The 12,838-nt window shown below is 36.7% G+C and overlaps 2 protein-coding genes across 6 annotated transcripts in view; one reads left to right on the top strand and one right to left on the bottom strand.

Moving 5' to 3' along the window:
- The window catches only part of LOC132231104 (calmodulin-like), a 428,233-nt gene that overhangs the window by 348,976 nt on the left and 66,419 nt on the right, over positions 1-12,838 (top strand). The window lies entirely within an intron of this gene.
- Positions 1-12,838, bottom strand: part of EPS15 (epidermal growth factor receptor pathway substrate 15) — a 123,046-nt gene that overhangs the window by 66,816 nt on the left and 43,392 nt on the right. For all 5 annotated transcript variants that reach the window (XM_059689626.1, XM_059689622.1, XM_059689623.1 and 2 more), the window contains exons 10-12: positions 12,050-12,195; positions 9,490-9,646; positions 5,763-5,848 (exon numbers count right to left, since the gene is read on the bottom strand). In XM_059689626.1, coding sequence (XP_059545609.1) covers positions 5,763-5,848; positions 9,490-9,646; positions 12,050-12,195 — 389 coding nt within the window. The remainder of the gene's footprint in view (positions 1-5,762; positions 5,849-9,489; positions 9,647-12,049; positions 12,196-12,838) is intronic.

Here is a 12,838-nt window from a genome sequence, read left to right as displayed (position 1 = left end):
ATTTACCATGTTCCAAGAACTGTACTAGGCATTTTACATGGTATTATTTGTATATCCATTTTACTTTATACAACTGAAGCTCAAATAATTAACTAAGAAACTTGTCTAAGTCATGCCAGGAATCAAACCGGGCAATCTGGTTAGGAAGCCCATGCTCTGAAATACTACACTGTATTGCTTTATTACAAACTAGAGGCCTAATACACGAAATTCATACACTGGTAGGGTCCCTAGTAGCTGCTGGCCGGGGCCTCTTCCCCCAGCTGGCCCGGCACCCTGGTCGAACTCCCAGATAACTCCCAGTTGAGAGGACAATTTGCATACTATGCTTTTATTATATAGAATAAGAGACATTCTGTGTTATCACACAGAGCTCAGAGTCTCCTGTAGAAAGAAATAGAACCCAGTATTTCTACATGTTCTGAGAAAAGGAGATTGAGTGCTCCTAGATGAGGTGGATATCAGGGGAGGCTTTTTAGAAAAGACTTGCCCATTCCTCAACTGGAACACTAAGATAAAACTATTTACCCTTCAGCAACATTTAAGGATTAAATAAGAGAATTATATAAAGCAGGCAGAGCACAATGTCTAATAATAATTATTATCATTACCTATCCTGTTTACTGGCCCAAGACCAGGATAACAAACCAGCTTGACAGGATGTAGCTTTTACTTCCTGATGTTTTTGCTAGAAGGACAGAGACAGGAAGGAAGAAGCTGGTTGAAGACAAACAAATATTAACTCCTGCCTCAGCATAATTCACCACCACCACTCTAAGTGACTGAAGCAATTTCTCAGTACGTTTTGCATTTTCACTTCCAAGAACTTCTCTATTTAGCCACTTTACTTTCAGAGCAAGGGTTCTTGAAAATGGTTTCATGGAGAGTTTTCAAGGGTCTGGAAACTCTTGAAATAAGTACAAAATGGTATACATAGATACACCTTTTTTTTTCCTGGGTACAGTTTACGTGTCTTCAACAGATTCTCAAAGGAGCTGCTTGAAAAACAGGTACCCAAAATATGAAAAATCAGCCCACTAACCTCATGTCCCTGTGAGGATTAAAAATCCTTTTGTCAATAAAATTTTCTACTATAGTCTTCAAAATAAGCTATTACTGAGCAACTCTTTTGCCTTATTTCATCATTTAACATATGGCCTCTAGTCTGCCATAAACTTTGTGGGAATTAAGTCTGGGAAATATTCTAATATTTATAACATACTCTGACTTATTCAACTAACTAACCTATACTGAGATTCTATGGTTTCAGGCAATGAGTGCATTAATTTTTAAACCTATCCAAATGAATAAGACACAGCTCTTGACCTAAAGGAGTTTAAATTTTTTTAAAAGACATATTTAAAAACAGACCATAATAAAATGCAGTGAGTAAAAGTATCTAGAAATAGACAGGAAAGAGCAACTAGCAATCAACCTTTCAGGGAAGGTTTGACAAAGGAGATGGTATTTAAGCTGAAATTTGAAGCATCAGTGAAAGTTTACAAAGCAAAAGGTATCTCAGGCAAAGGGGAACAGCAGGATCAGAGGCAAAGAGAATAAAAGTAGTGGCATGTTGAGGTGAGAAGTAATAAGCCCACCCACCATTTGGCTGGAGAAGAGGGATGAAACTAAACAGTAGATTAGAGCACTATGCTGAACACTGAGAGTACAAGAGCAAACATACTGTGACTGCTCCCAAGATACTCAGTGTTTACTACCGGGGATGGCTAAGGCAGAAGAATGGTCAGTGAGCCAAGGGAACACCAGGAAGGAAGAGCCTTTATGCCATACTCAGAAAAGTGAACTGGATCCAGTAGGAATGGGGAGTCACTAAGGGATCTGAGTTGTACTTTATACATCAACTAGAGGCCCAGTGCACGAATTCATGCACCAGTGGGGTCCCTTGGCCTGGCCTGCGGATTGGGCCAAAACTGGCAGCTCTCTGACATCCCCTGAGGGGTCCCAGATTGTGAGAGGGTGCAGGCCAGGCTGATGGACCCCACCAGTGCACGATCAGGGCCGGGAGGGATGCAGGAGGTTGGCTGGCTGGGGAGGGACTGCAGGAGGGCTCCAGGGTGTGTCTGGCCCATCTCACTCAGTCCCGATTGGCCAGACCCCAGCAGTAAGCTAACCTGCCAGTTGGAGCGTCTGCCCCCTGGTGGTCAGTGAATATCATAGTGACTGGTTGACTTTCTGGCCCCTGGTGGTCAGTGCATGTCATAGCGACTGGTCGACTGCCCCCTGCTGGTCAGTGCACATCATAGCGAGTGGTTGAGCAGCCTTAGCATATCATTAGCATATTACGCTTTGATTGAACAGGCAACAGGTTGACCAGACACTTAGCATATTAGGCTTTTATTATATAGGACTGGAGGTAGGATGGTCAAGAAACCCAAAGCAGAGAGTCAATTAGGAGGTTATAAGAGTGGTCCAGATAAGAGATAAAGGCTAAAACTAAGAAACAGAAAAAAGTATGGGCAGATTTCAACAAAATTGAGCCACTTATTTTTTCATCTATTACATAAGCTAAGCAATACAATTGTGAACAAGCAAATAGTCCCTATGCTTAAAAGTAGTCTAGTGAGAAATCCAAACAAAATAGGCAATTATAATAAAGTACAGTAAGTATAAGACCAAGTACAATAGACTATTATATAAAATTTGACAGGTGCAGGTTTGGGACATAAAAGTTGAGAGGGCTTCCTCTTCTGGAGGAAATGATGTCTAAGGCGAGATTTGAAGGATGAGGAAGAGCTAATTAGGCAAAGGAAATGGGAAGGTAGGAATGATTTCAAAAAACATTTCAAGATAGAAGAATAGGAGGAGAGGAAGAAAAATCTCAAGTTTGTCTCAAGTTTGTAGCTTGAGTGACTAGCCAGATGAAGAGTGATGTCACTGAGAAAGGGAAATAAAAGAGATAAAGACAGTGGTCAGGGAAAGATTAGAAAGTCATATCCTACTGGATATTCAGATGAAAACACTGGTTGGCAATAAAAAATATAAAAGTTGAGCTCAGGTGAGAGATCTAGGTATTTGATATGATTATTACATTATTATCTTTGCTTTTCCTTTTTTTTAAGTTAAAAGTATCATACTAATTTAACTTGATTGACATACTTAAATGCCTATGTAGCAAAAGTTGAAGGAATTAGTGACCTAAACAAACAGTTATAAAAGAGAATTTTAACAATCATAATTTTAGCTGGGTAGATGAGTCTCATTATGACATTACTGGAGTTGACAGATGATGGAAGTTTAGCTACACTGTAGATCTCACCTAAATAAAAACCTAGGGAAAGTATTTTCACAAACGTCAAATCATGTATTATACATTTATAAAACATGACTACAACTTAAAACCTAAAAAGATTTTGGAGTTCTATGATTTTTTTACTAAGACAGTCGCAAAATGTTAGGTATGTTTTTTATGTTAGCTGGGATTCACTAAGCAATACTGCCACTAGTACAACTTAACATTAGGGTTACTAAAAGTTAGGGAAAGCTCAGTTGACCAAAATGTAATTAATAATTGCAAATGTTTGCACTGGCAAGAACATTTTATGTATGATGCTCTACTTCCTATTAAAACACACACAGAACATTTCATATATTAAATAACTTCTCTTGAAGTCAAGCAAGTCTTAGAATACTGGTGTCCATTTTCATAGGCCTGAGAGGCATAGAAGACAAGCATTTTCAAATCTAGATACTATTTTATATATAAATAAATATATATATAACCTAGGAGGCACACAAAAAAATGTTAATGGGCCATTTATGGACCACATGATCATGAAAAGTCTACACACCATTACAGACTCAGTGATTAAACTTTTACTTCTATTCTGAACCACAGTAAAAACTTTTTAAATCTTAATGAGAGACAGACTAATAGGAAGAATACAGAAGTAAAACTTATACAACCAGCACGATTGATGATTTGATGTGTGAATTTGGATTGGATTTTTTTTTTCACGAGTAAGAAAGAAAGTGGGACTTTTTGATATTCAAGGGGTTTTTTCTTTTGCTTTATTTTTTACTTCCGATATTAGAGGCTTATGTAACAGGCAAAGGCAATTTTTTAGCAGGAAATAAGAATTTGGTAGAAGGCAGATGCGCTGAAAACAATGACATTTCAAAAGGTACCCAGACTGTTTATAGTATGTCGAGTCATATTGTTCAAAGAGGCTGATCACTGAAATTAATAGTGATTTAAAGTTATACTGTCTTCTGCAGACATTTACCTCCCCAGAATGCATTTTTCCATCTTGCAGAATTTTCATGTGGGGATACCCTCTCCTCTACTTCATATGGTATCAGTGGCAAATTACCACCTACCACTCCCAGGACAGAGTTCATGAAAAATCAAATATATACATCCTTCACCCGATTGTTTCAGGGGTAGGCATGGCGTTAAGCTAGTCCAATCAGGTTGAATCTTAGAACTTTTCCAGGAACTGCCAGAAGAGAGGCACTCCACTAGATTTGAAATTATATGTACATGAGGCTAAGTATTCTATAGCCCCCTTGACAACATAATGAAAATCCATCTGAGAATGGATCAAACCCAGTGTAAGTGGAAACAAGAAATGGAGAGAGCAGCTCTAGCCGGTTTGGCTCAGGGGAGAGAGCATCGGCCTGAGGACTGAAGGGTCCCGGTTTGATTCCGGTCAAGTGCATATACTGGGGTTGTGGGCTCAATCTCCAGGGGGGTGGTGGAGGCGGGGGCGGGGTGCACGAGGCAGCCAGTCAGTGATTTTCTCTCATCATTGATGATTCTCTCTCTCCCTCTCCCTTCCTCTCTCTGAAATCAATAAAAATATATTTTAAAAAAAAAAGAAATGGGGAGAGCAAGAGAACTGATTATATTATTTGAGCCCAAGTATAAAGCAATGCTTTAAGCTATCACTACTTCTAAGAGGTCTTAGTTTCAAAATTCAACAAATTCACTCTCACTTAAGTTAGACTGGGTTGGTTCTTTCTTGCAACTAAAAAAAAAAAAATCACAACTAAGTTTCTCTACAACAATCTCAATGTTCAAATGGATGAGAAAAGATCATTGCCAAAGTTCTTGCAATATAATCCAGATAAATTATTTAACACCCTATGTCTCAACACCATCAATAAAATAAAATATCAGTCTGCCGAAACCGGTTTGGCTCAGTGGATAGAGCGTCAGCCTGCGGACTGAAAGGTCCCAGGTTCGATTCCGGTCAAGGGCATGTACCTGGGTTGCGGGCACGTTCCCAGTAGGAGATGTGCAGGAGGCAGCTGATCGATGTTTCTAACTCTCTATCTCTCTCCTTTCCTCTCTGTAAAAGTTCAATAAAATATATTTAAAAAAATGAAAATAAAATATCAGTCATTATCTGCATCAAAGTGTTGTGAAGGTAAGGAAGAGTAGAGTTTTTGTAAACACAGTGATATTTAAATACAATGCCTTATAGATGGAAAAATGGCCTTATTTCAAAAAAAGTAATTTTAGGAGGTCATTTTTATAATGAATATTGCCATAAACTTTCCAGGGAATACAGAAATTAAGAAAATCAATAATACTTGCTATATTTATTTATTTTGTTTTGTTTTAAAATATATTTTTATTGATTTCAGAGAGGGAGGAAGAAGGAGAGAAAGAAGGAGGGAGAGAAGGAGGGAGGGAGGGAGGGAGGGAGGGAGGGAGGGAGGGAGGGAGGGAGAAAGGAAGGAGTAAAAAGAGAAAGAGACATAATTTATGTAGTCATCTGTAATTTTACTTTACATACCTTTGTAAGTCAACTAGTTCATTGTTAAGGGTATCTAGCTCCTTAATAGCAGAGAAATCTGCAACTGGACTTGATCCTATGATGTTCTAAAAACAAAAAGTTTACATTTATACATTATTACTATAAAATTATATATGGCAAAGCATTTAAAATGTTAAAAAGCACTGCATGCATATAGGGTATTACATTTTTTATGGTATTACTAACAATTTTAACTCATTTAAGAACACCACATCCAATGCAATTTTAAACACACACACAATTATATACTAAGACATTTTCCCTTAAATTCTCTAACCTATTGTTCTATATTATGTATCTTCACTTCAGATCCCAATGCCTTTGTCATTTGATTCTAGCCTGTCCAGTACCTTGCAATACAACAGATATCAGATTTATTTTTTTAAAATCTTTTTTTAAAATATATTTTATTGATTTTTCACAGAGAGAAAGGGAGAGGGACAGAGAGTTAGAAACATCGATGAGAGAGAAACATCCATCAGCTGCCCCCTGTACACCCCCCACTGAGGATATGCCCGCAACCAAGTTACACGCCCCTAACTGGAATCGAACCTGGGACCCTTGAGTCCGCAGGCCAACGCTCTATCCACTGAGCCAAACCGGTTAGGGCTAAAATCTTTTTAAAAATAGATTTTTATTGATTTCAGAAAGGAAGGGAGAGGGAAAGAGAGAGAGAAATATCAATGATGAGAGAAAATCATTGATCGGCTGCCCGCTGCACACCCCCTACTGGGGATCGAGCCCACAACCCGGGCATGTGCCCTTGACCAGAAATGAACCCGGGACCCTTCAGTCTACAGGTGGATGCTCTATCCACTGAACCAAACCGGCTAGGGCAGATATCAGATTTATAAAGTACTTCCTCCACTAAAGTATATGTTTCTTGTGGAGATGAATGCTGATTTATTTGTAATTGTATCATCTGGCACAGAGTTAGTGCACAAATTTTTATTGAGTATTAAAATTATAATGGTGGTAATTTTATTTAATTCAACAAATACTTGCTTTTGTTAAATACTTTAGTGTCTACCTTAATTAAAGTAAAACATACTGCTCAGGCATGTTCCATAGTAAATATTAAACTATCTTCATATAAGGCAGCCTTTCCATATGGTTCTCTTTCAATAATGAAGGTGTCAAAATTGGTCTGTGAATGGTACTTGCAGTTAGAAAATCTAGCTGGATTTATTTTTGGCTCTGCTATGATCTTCACTGAGAAGTAATTTCTGCCCTGCCCACCTTAAAAATTAAATGAAATAAATATTACATGTGAAGTCACTCTATAAACTTTATATTTTATAAATGTAAGCTATTCTTATAATTAACTTCATCAACAGAAGCTGTTCTTAAAAGATGGATGGCCTCCCAATGAGCTGCTTCCACCTTGGCTCAATCTTCTTTGTGAAATGACTTTCACACCTCTTCCATCACTCTAACTCAAAAAGAGTGACTCACATGTGATAGTCATTCACTGTTAAAAATACCATCAAATAAGAAGAGTGAGACAAACAATTTCAACCTCAAACAAGTTAGAAGGTGATACCACAGATGACTACAGAGGAAGATTAGTGTACTGTAGTTGGTACACAGTTTGTGTCACTCCTCAATTGCTAACACAAAAATTAAACTCCCATACTACAGCAATAAAATGACATACAACTAGGAAGCATGGAGAAAGTCCAGCTAACAGTATATGAAGTATAAGGGCATATAAAGAAAAATGTAACATGTCACCTTCTTTCAATATATTTTCTCTCACCCTGTTTTGTACAATACACAAAAATTCCACTTTGGTGATTTTAAGTAGATTAGAGAGTTTAGGGAAGGCAAGTAAAATGCACACAAGGACCAAGTGACGACCTGGGACAAAAGCATGCTGTTTAGGCATTTTCTCTGCATCAACTTTGCTGCATAAAAAACCCTCTAACTTCAAAATGTATCTTGTAAACCAAAAACTGCAATCTAAAAAGACATAAAGTAAAGCTCTAACCTTGAGAGAGTAAAAAAACTGACAGTACAAGAAAGGCAAAAAGTAGAGTGCTGCAGAATGGAAAACATAGTCCAAACTAGAAAAAATACAGAAAGGAAAGCAACATTCATAAAAGGATTAGTCACAGCTGCAAAAAAAAAAAAAAAAAAAAAAAATGCAATTCTAAAAAAATAATCAGATTATTAAGAGGAGATTATTTGAAAGACAAAAACAAATGTGAGTTTTCATTTTTAAGGTTAAAAATTTTGGTTAATAGATAAGAAACAGTGACAAAATCCCATTTTGATGACATAAACAGACAAGGGTGTCTATGCTCCAGTGAATGGACTTCAAACAAATCTGTTACATTAAAAACTCTGTAGAGCAGATACAACTTGAAGTGTTTACTAATGTTATAGAGACTTCAATGAACAACATAATTTGCTTCAGCAAATTCTGTCATATCTGTAATTTGTGTTGGTGAGAGATTAAGTGGATATAAAATGAAGGCAGCAAGGGGAGAAAACCGTCTATGTAAGGAAAAGAAAGGGTGAAACAAATAATCATTCCAGAACTGAGACAGTTATAGCAGAGGGCATCAGTACAGGTTTGTAACCTTTATCTTTTTGGTGGCTTCATTTTTAGCCTTCTCCACAACTTAGGGAACCCACGTCCTACATCATATGAAATGTCCAAAAATTCATAAAATATTCCCCCCCAAAAAACTCACAAAGCAGATAATCAAATACTTATTTTATTTAAAAATAAGAATAAAAACTCTGAGAACGAACTTTTGTACCTGGTGGCTATACATTTCCATTTAGATGACTTAGAAAATACCCAATTTTGACTTTAAAGAGATTTGTTTAAATGAGATTTTTCAACCTACATGACAAAATTAATGCAAAATCAAAATATTCTACTGACATTTTAAAGAATACTTTACTCATACCACACATTTAACAACTATAACTACAGCAATGGCTACTTTATAGGTCACAGGAAATTTGCAGATTCAGAGCATGTATTTTTAATAGCAAATCCTTTTAAAGCTCTGTTAAGGCCAATATATTATAAATGCACTATACTTGGAGAGTTTATAGATGAGAGAAAAACCAAGACACAACATGGCTAAATAATGTAGTTTTGAAAGTTCCTATTGCTGGCCAGAAAACAAAACAGCAAAACCTGTTCCTAGCTGTACAGGTATGAAACTCAGCTGTATGCTCAGGAACAGAGGGTCATCTATATGGTAAAACCACAGATTTCTCCTCAATATAATGTTTTTTCTAGTTTTTTAATTTAAATTTAAAACTGATGTCAAGCAATTATAATCTCCTTGATTTTGTTTTCAAAATTACATTGTTTTGTAAGAGTTAATCATCAAATGAAACCCAATGATTTAATTCTTATGGATTTCATTTAAATTTTATACTCTATTCATAAAAATTAATCCACAGATCCAGGAGGGGAAAAATAAGACATTTTTCCACTTTTGAGACTGAAAAATGTGGTTGCCATATGTGTGATGAATGATGAGGTAAATGAGGGGCAGCCCAAGGATATCATACATGCATTCAGCATATCTATAGTCACAAACTAAACCACAAACAGTATACTCCTCTGCTCCTAGCCAGATATATTTCTCTACCATTCTGTCCAAATCGAGTTTGTCATCTGACATAGCCTTTGTTCCTTTCTGTTAACGCATTCAGGTTTTCTTCTAAGTTGTCTTACCTTTTGTAAATTGGCCCTGTCTGATGGTGGAATCATCTCAGGAGTAAGAATATGAGGAGGATCAATGCCCTTTATTAACTTCTGATTGATTAAGTGAAAAGCCAAGGCAAACTGATCCTTTGAAAGCTTCCCACAGTCCTTTGTGTCACATAATGCCCTGTACAAATAAACAAAATGAACAGTATATAAATGCCACAACTACCACTCTAAAAGTCTAATGTGACTATTTAAAAATGATTAGTTGAATTAAAAAAGGTCATACTAATTTGTGGCTTGCCCAAAACTCACTCAAACGTTAGAAGCAAGAGAACAAAACAGATAGACAGAGACACAGAGACAGACAGAATGTTGGCCCTGGTGCTGAGCAAAGGCCTCTAATCTGGGTTTATTTCATACTTTTTCTTACCAATTTCCACAACCACTACTGAGTAAGAGTTGTAGTGGACCAAAGAATCTCAACATTGTCTACTCCCAATACTTCAACATTAAAAGATATAAAAAAATGAAACCTAAGTTTCAACAAAATTGGTTCACTAGTGGTATTAGAATGATTCTAAAACAAGCAAAAACTTCCATGTCAGCTTGCTTCCTGCAACTCAGAGTAGGAGGATATAAGGATCACCAAGTTAAAGCAGAAACAACAGCTGCAAATGGAGATCACATGTGAAGAAAGGCAGCAATCTGGAAAGCTTTACAAAATCACTTGAAGAGAAACAGCAAATGTTTTATTCTATTTTCTTTTTTTTAAAGCTTAGCTTTCTTAAGTCCTGATCTGTTTGATTCATTGAAAACTAATTTGACCGGACAAAAAGACTACCGGTTATAGCAGTAGTTCTCAATCTTCCTAATGCCGTGACCCTATAATACAGTTCCTCATGTTGTGGTGACCCCCAACCATAAAATTATTTTCGTTGCTACTTCATAACTGTAATTTTGATACTTTTATGAATCATAATGTAAATATCTGATATGCAGGATGTATTTTCATTGTTACAAACTGAACATAATTAAAGCATAGTGATTAATCACAAAAACAATATGTAATTATATGTGTTTTCCGATGGTCTTAGGCGACCTCTGTGAAAGGGTTGTTCAACCCCCAAAGGGGTTGCGACCCGCTGGGTTATAGGTTATAGTGTCAAAGAAACATTGAATTTCAGCTTTTGTACTTATTTATTCTTGTGGTCTTAGCCAAATTTTTAACATCTCCAAGCCTTAATTTCTTCATCTCTAAAGTGGAGATAACATCCATCTTGCAAGATTACTATGAGAATTAAAGACGAAGTACATAAAAAGTGTGGGCATAATGCCACACTCATAACAGCTGCCATTTTACTGAGCATTGTGCCTAGCCTAGGCACTCAAAAGTGGCAGCTATTATTAGTTATGCATATAATTTTTCCCAGTCTTGGGTTCTTGTTCCTTTTAAGTCAGAACTACTGTCCTCCTTTGTTCGACCCTTTGGTGCATGGGCCAATGCTCTAATCACTAAGCACACCAGCCAGGGCAAGGCTTGTCTTTTTTAAGGACCAAGTATGTAATTCCAATGTGAAGGTATAAAAGTCTACATATGCCCTACAGAATTGTACAGATATGCCTTGAAGACTTTAAATTCCAAATTTTGTATTCTCCCTTAAAAATTTAAGTTTGGCCCTAGCTGGTTTGGCTCAGTGGATAGAGCCTTGGCCTGTGGACCAAAGGGTCCTGGATTCGATTCCAGTCAAGGGCACATGCCAGAGTTGCGGGTTCCATCCTGAGTGGGGGTCGTGCAGGAGGTAGCAGATCGGTGGTTCTCTCTCATCATTGATGTTTCTATCTTTCCCTCTTCCTTCCTCTCTGAAATCAATAAAAATATTTTTTTAAAAATTTAAGTTTGCCCTAGTTGGTTTGGCTCAGTGGATAAAGCGTCAGCCTGTGGACTGAGGGGTCTCAGGTTTGATTCTGGCCAGCATGCCTGGGTTGCGGGCTCCATCCCCAGTAGGGGGCGTGCAGGAGGCAGCCGATTAACGAATCTCTCTCATCATTGATGTTTCTATCTCTCCCTTCCCCTTCCTGTCTGAAATCAATAAAAAGTATTTTAAAAAATTTAAGTTTAATTGATATATATTGATAGATAGATAGAAGCTGCATTTTAACATTCTAATAACAATTAACTGGCACTGTCAATCTTATAAAATGTCAGGTAACCCATTCTCCAGCTTTTGTCCATCATCCAGAAGAAATCCTCAGTTTTTGTATAAGGAATTCCGAACCAAAAAATTTCCTATTGATAAATGCCTAAAAATAATAATGCACAAAACTAGATTTAATACAAACCATATTTGTTTTTAAAATCCATTTAAAAATGTTATTTATTAATTTGAGAGAGAGATAGGAAGGAAGAGGGAGGGGGAGAGAGAGAGAGAAAGATTGATTTATTGTTCCACTTATTTATGCATTCATTGGTTGTTTCTTGTATGTGCCCTGACTGGAGATCAAATCTTCAACCTTGGCATATTGAGACAACGCTCTAACCACTTAGTTACCCAGCTAGGGTAAATCAGTTTAAATAAAGTCTTACCAAATGTGGGCTAGTAAGGTAGAAGGTAAACCTGTCTTCAGAAAGATTTCGCGGACTTCCAATCCAGAAACAAATCCATCCATATCTTTATCAGTTTTCAGGAAGATTTCATCATATTTGGCTTTTTCTGAAGGTGATACAACCCACTACACACAAAAATAATTATATATATACACATATACATATATAGTATTTCTACCAAAATAAAACAAACTTTGAAGTGACATCTTTTAACACATGACAGTATCTGTCACAAATTCTGAACAATTTTATTCCACTAACTACTAAGTATAGCAACAGCATATCATTTTCATCAGATCCCTGACTAAAATGTTGTGGTCAACAAAAAATCACAGAAGAAAAATATAGGTCAGTGGAACTACATTTATAGATGCCCATTTACTTTTTTCTTTTTAAGTAATGAGTAAATTCAAGCACAGTTAACTCTTGACTTATAACCAGATGAATATGGGTAAGTGCAGAGTTTGTTTAAACAAAATACTCAGATAATTCTCAATCTCCAATTTTTATAGTTTCATTCAGCATTACTAACTATATACAAATTGGCTGACTTGCATAGCCTGTCATTATTTTCCTTTATGCAACCTGACAAAAAGCAGGTTGGAGGGGGAAAAGGCCTTGTATAACCCAAAATTGGATAATTTGAACGCAAAGATCAAGAGTTAACTAGAGATTAAACAAATAAAAACACCTATTAACTACGACAGGGCAAGCATTCCAGATTAGTATAGAGCAGTGGTGGGCAAACTGCAGCTCATGAGCCACATG

This window comes from Myotis daubentonii, chromosome 3, assembly GCF_963259705.1.
Source record: "Myotis daubentonii chromosome 3, mMyoDau2.1, whole genome shotgun sequence".
In the NCBI taxonomy this organism is placed as follows: Eukaryota; Metazoa; Chordata; class Mammalia; order Chiroptera; family Vespertilionidae; genus Myotis; species Myotis daubentonii.
This window is presented reverse-complemented; position numbering and strand designations above follow the sequence as displayed.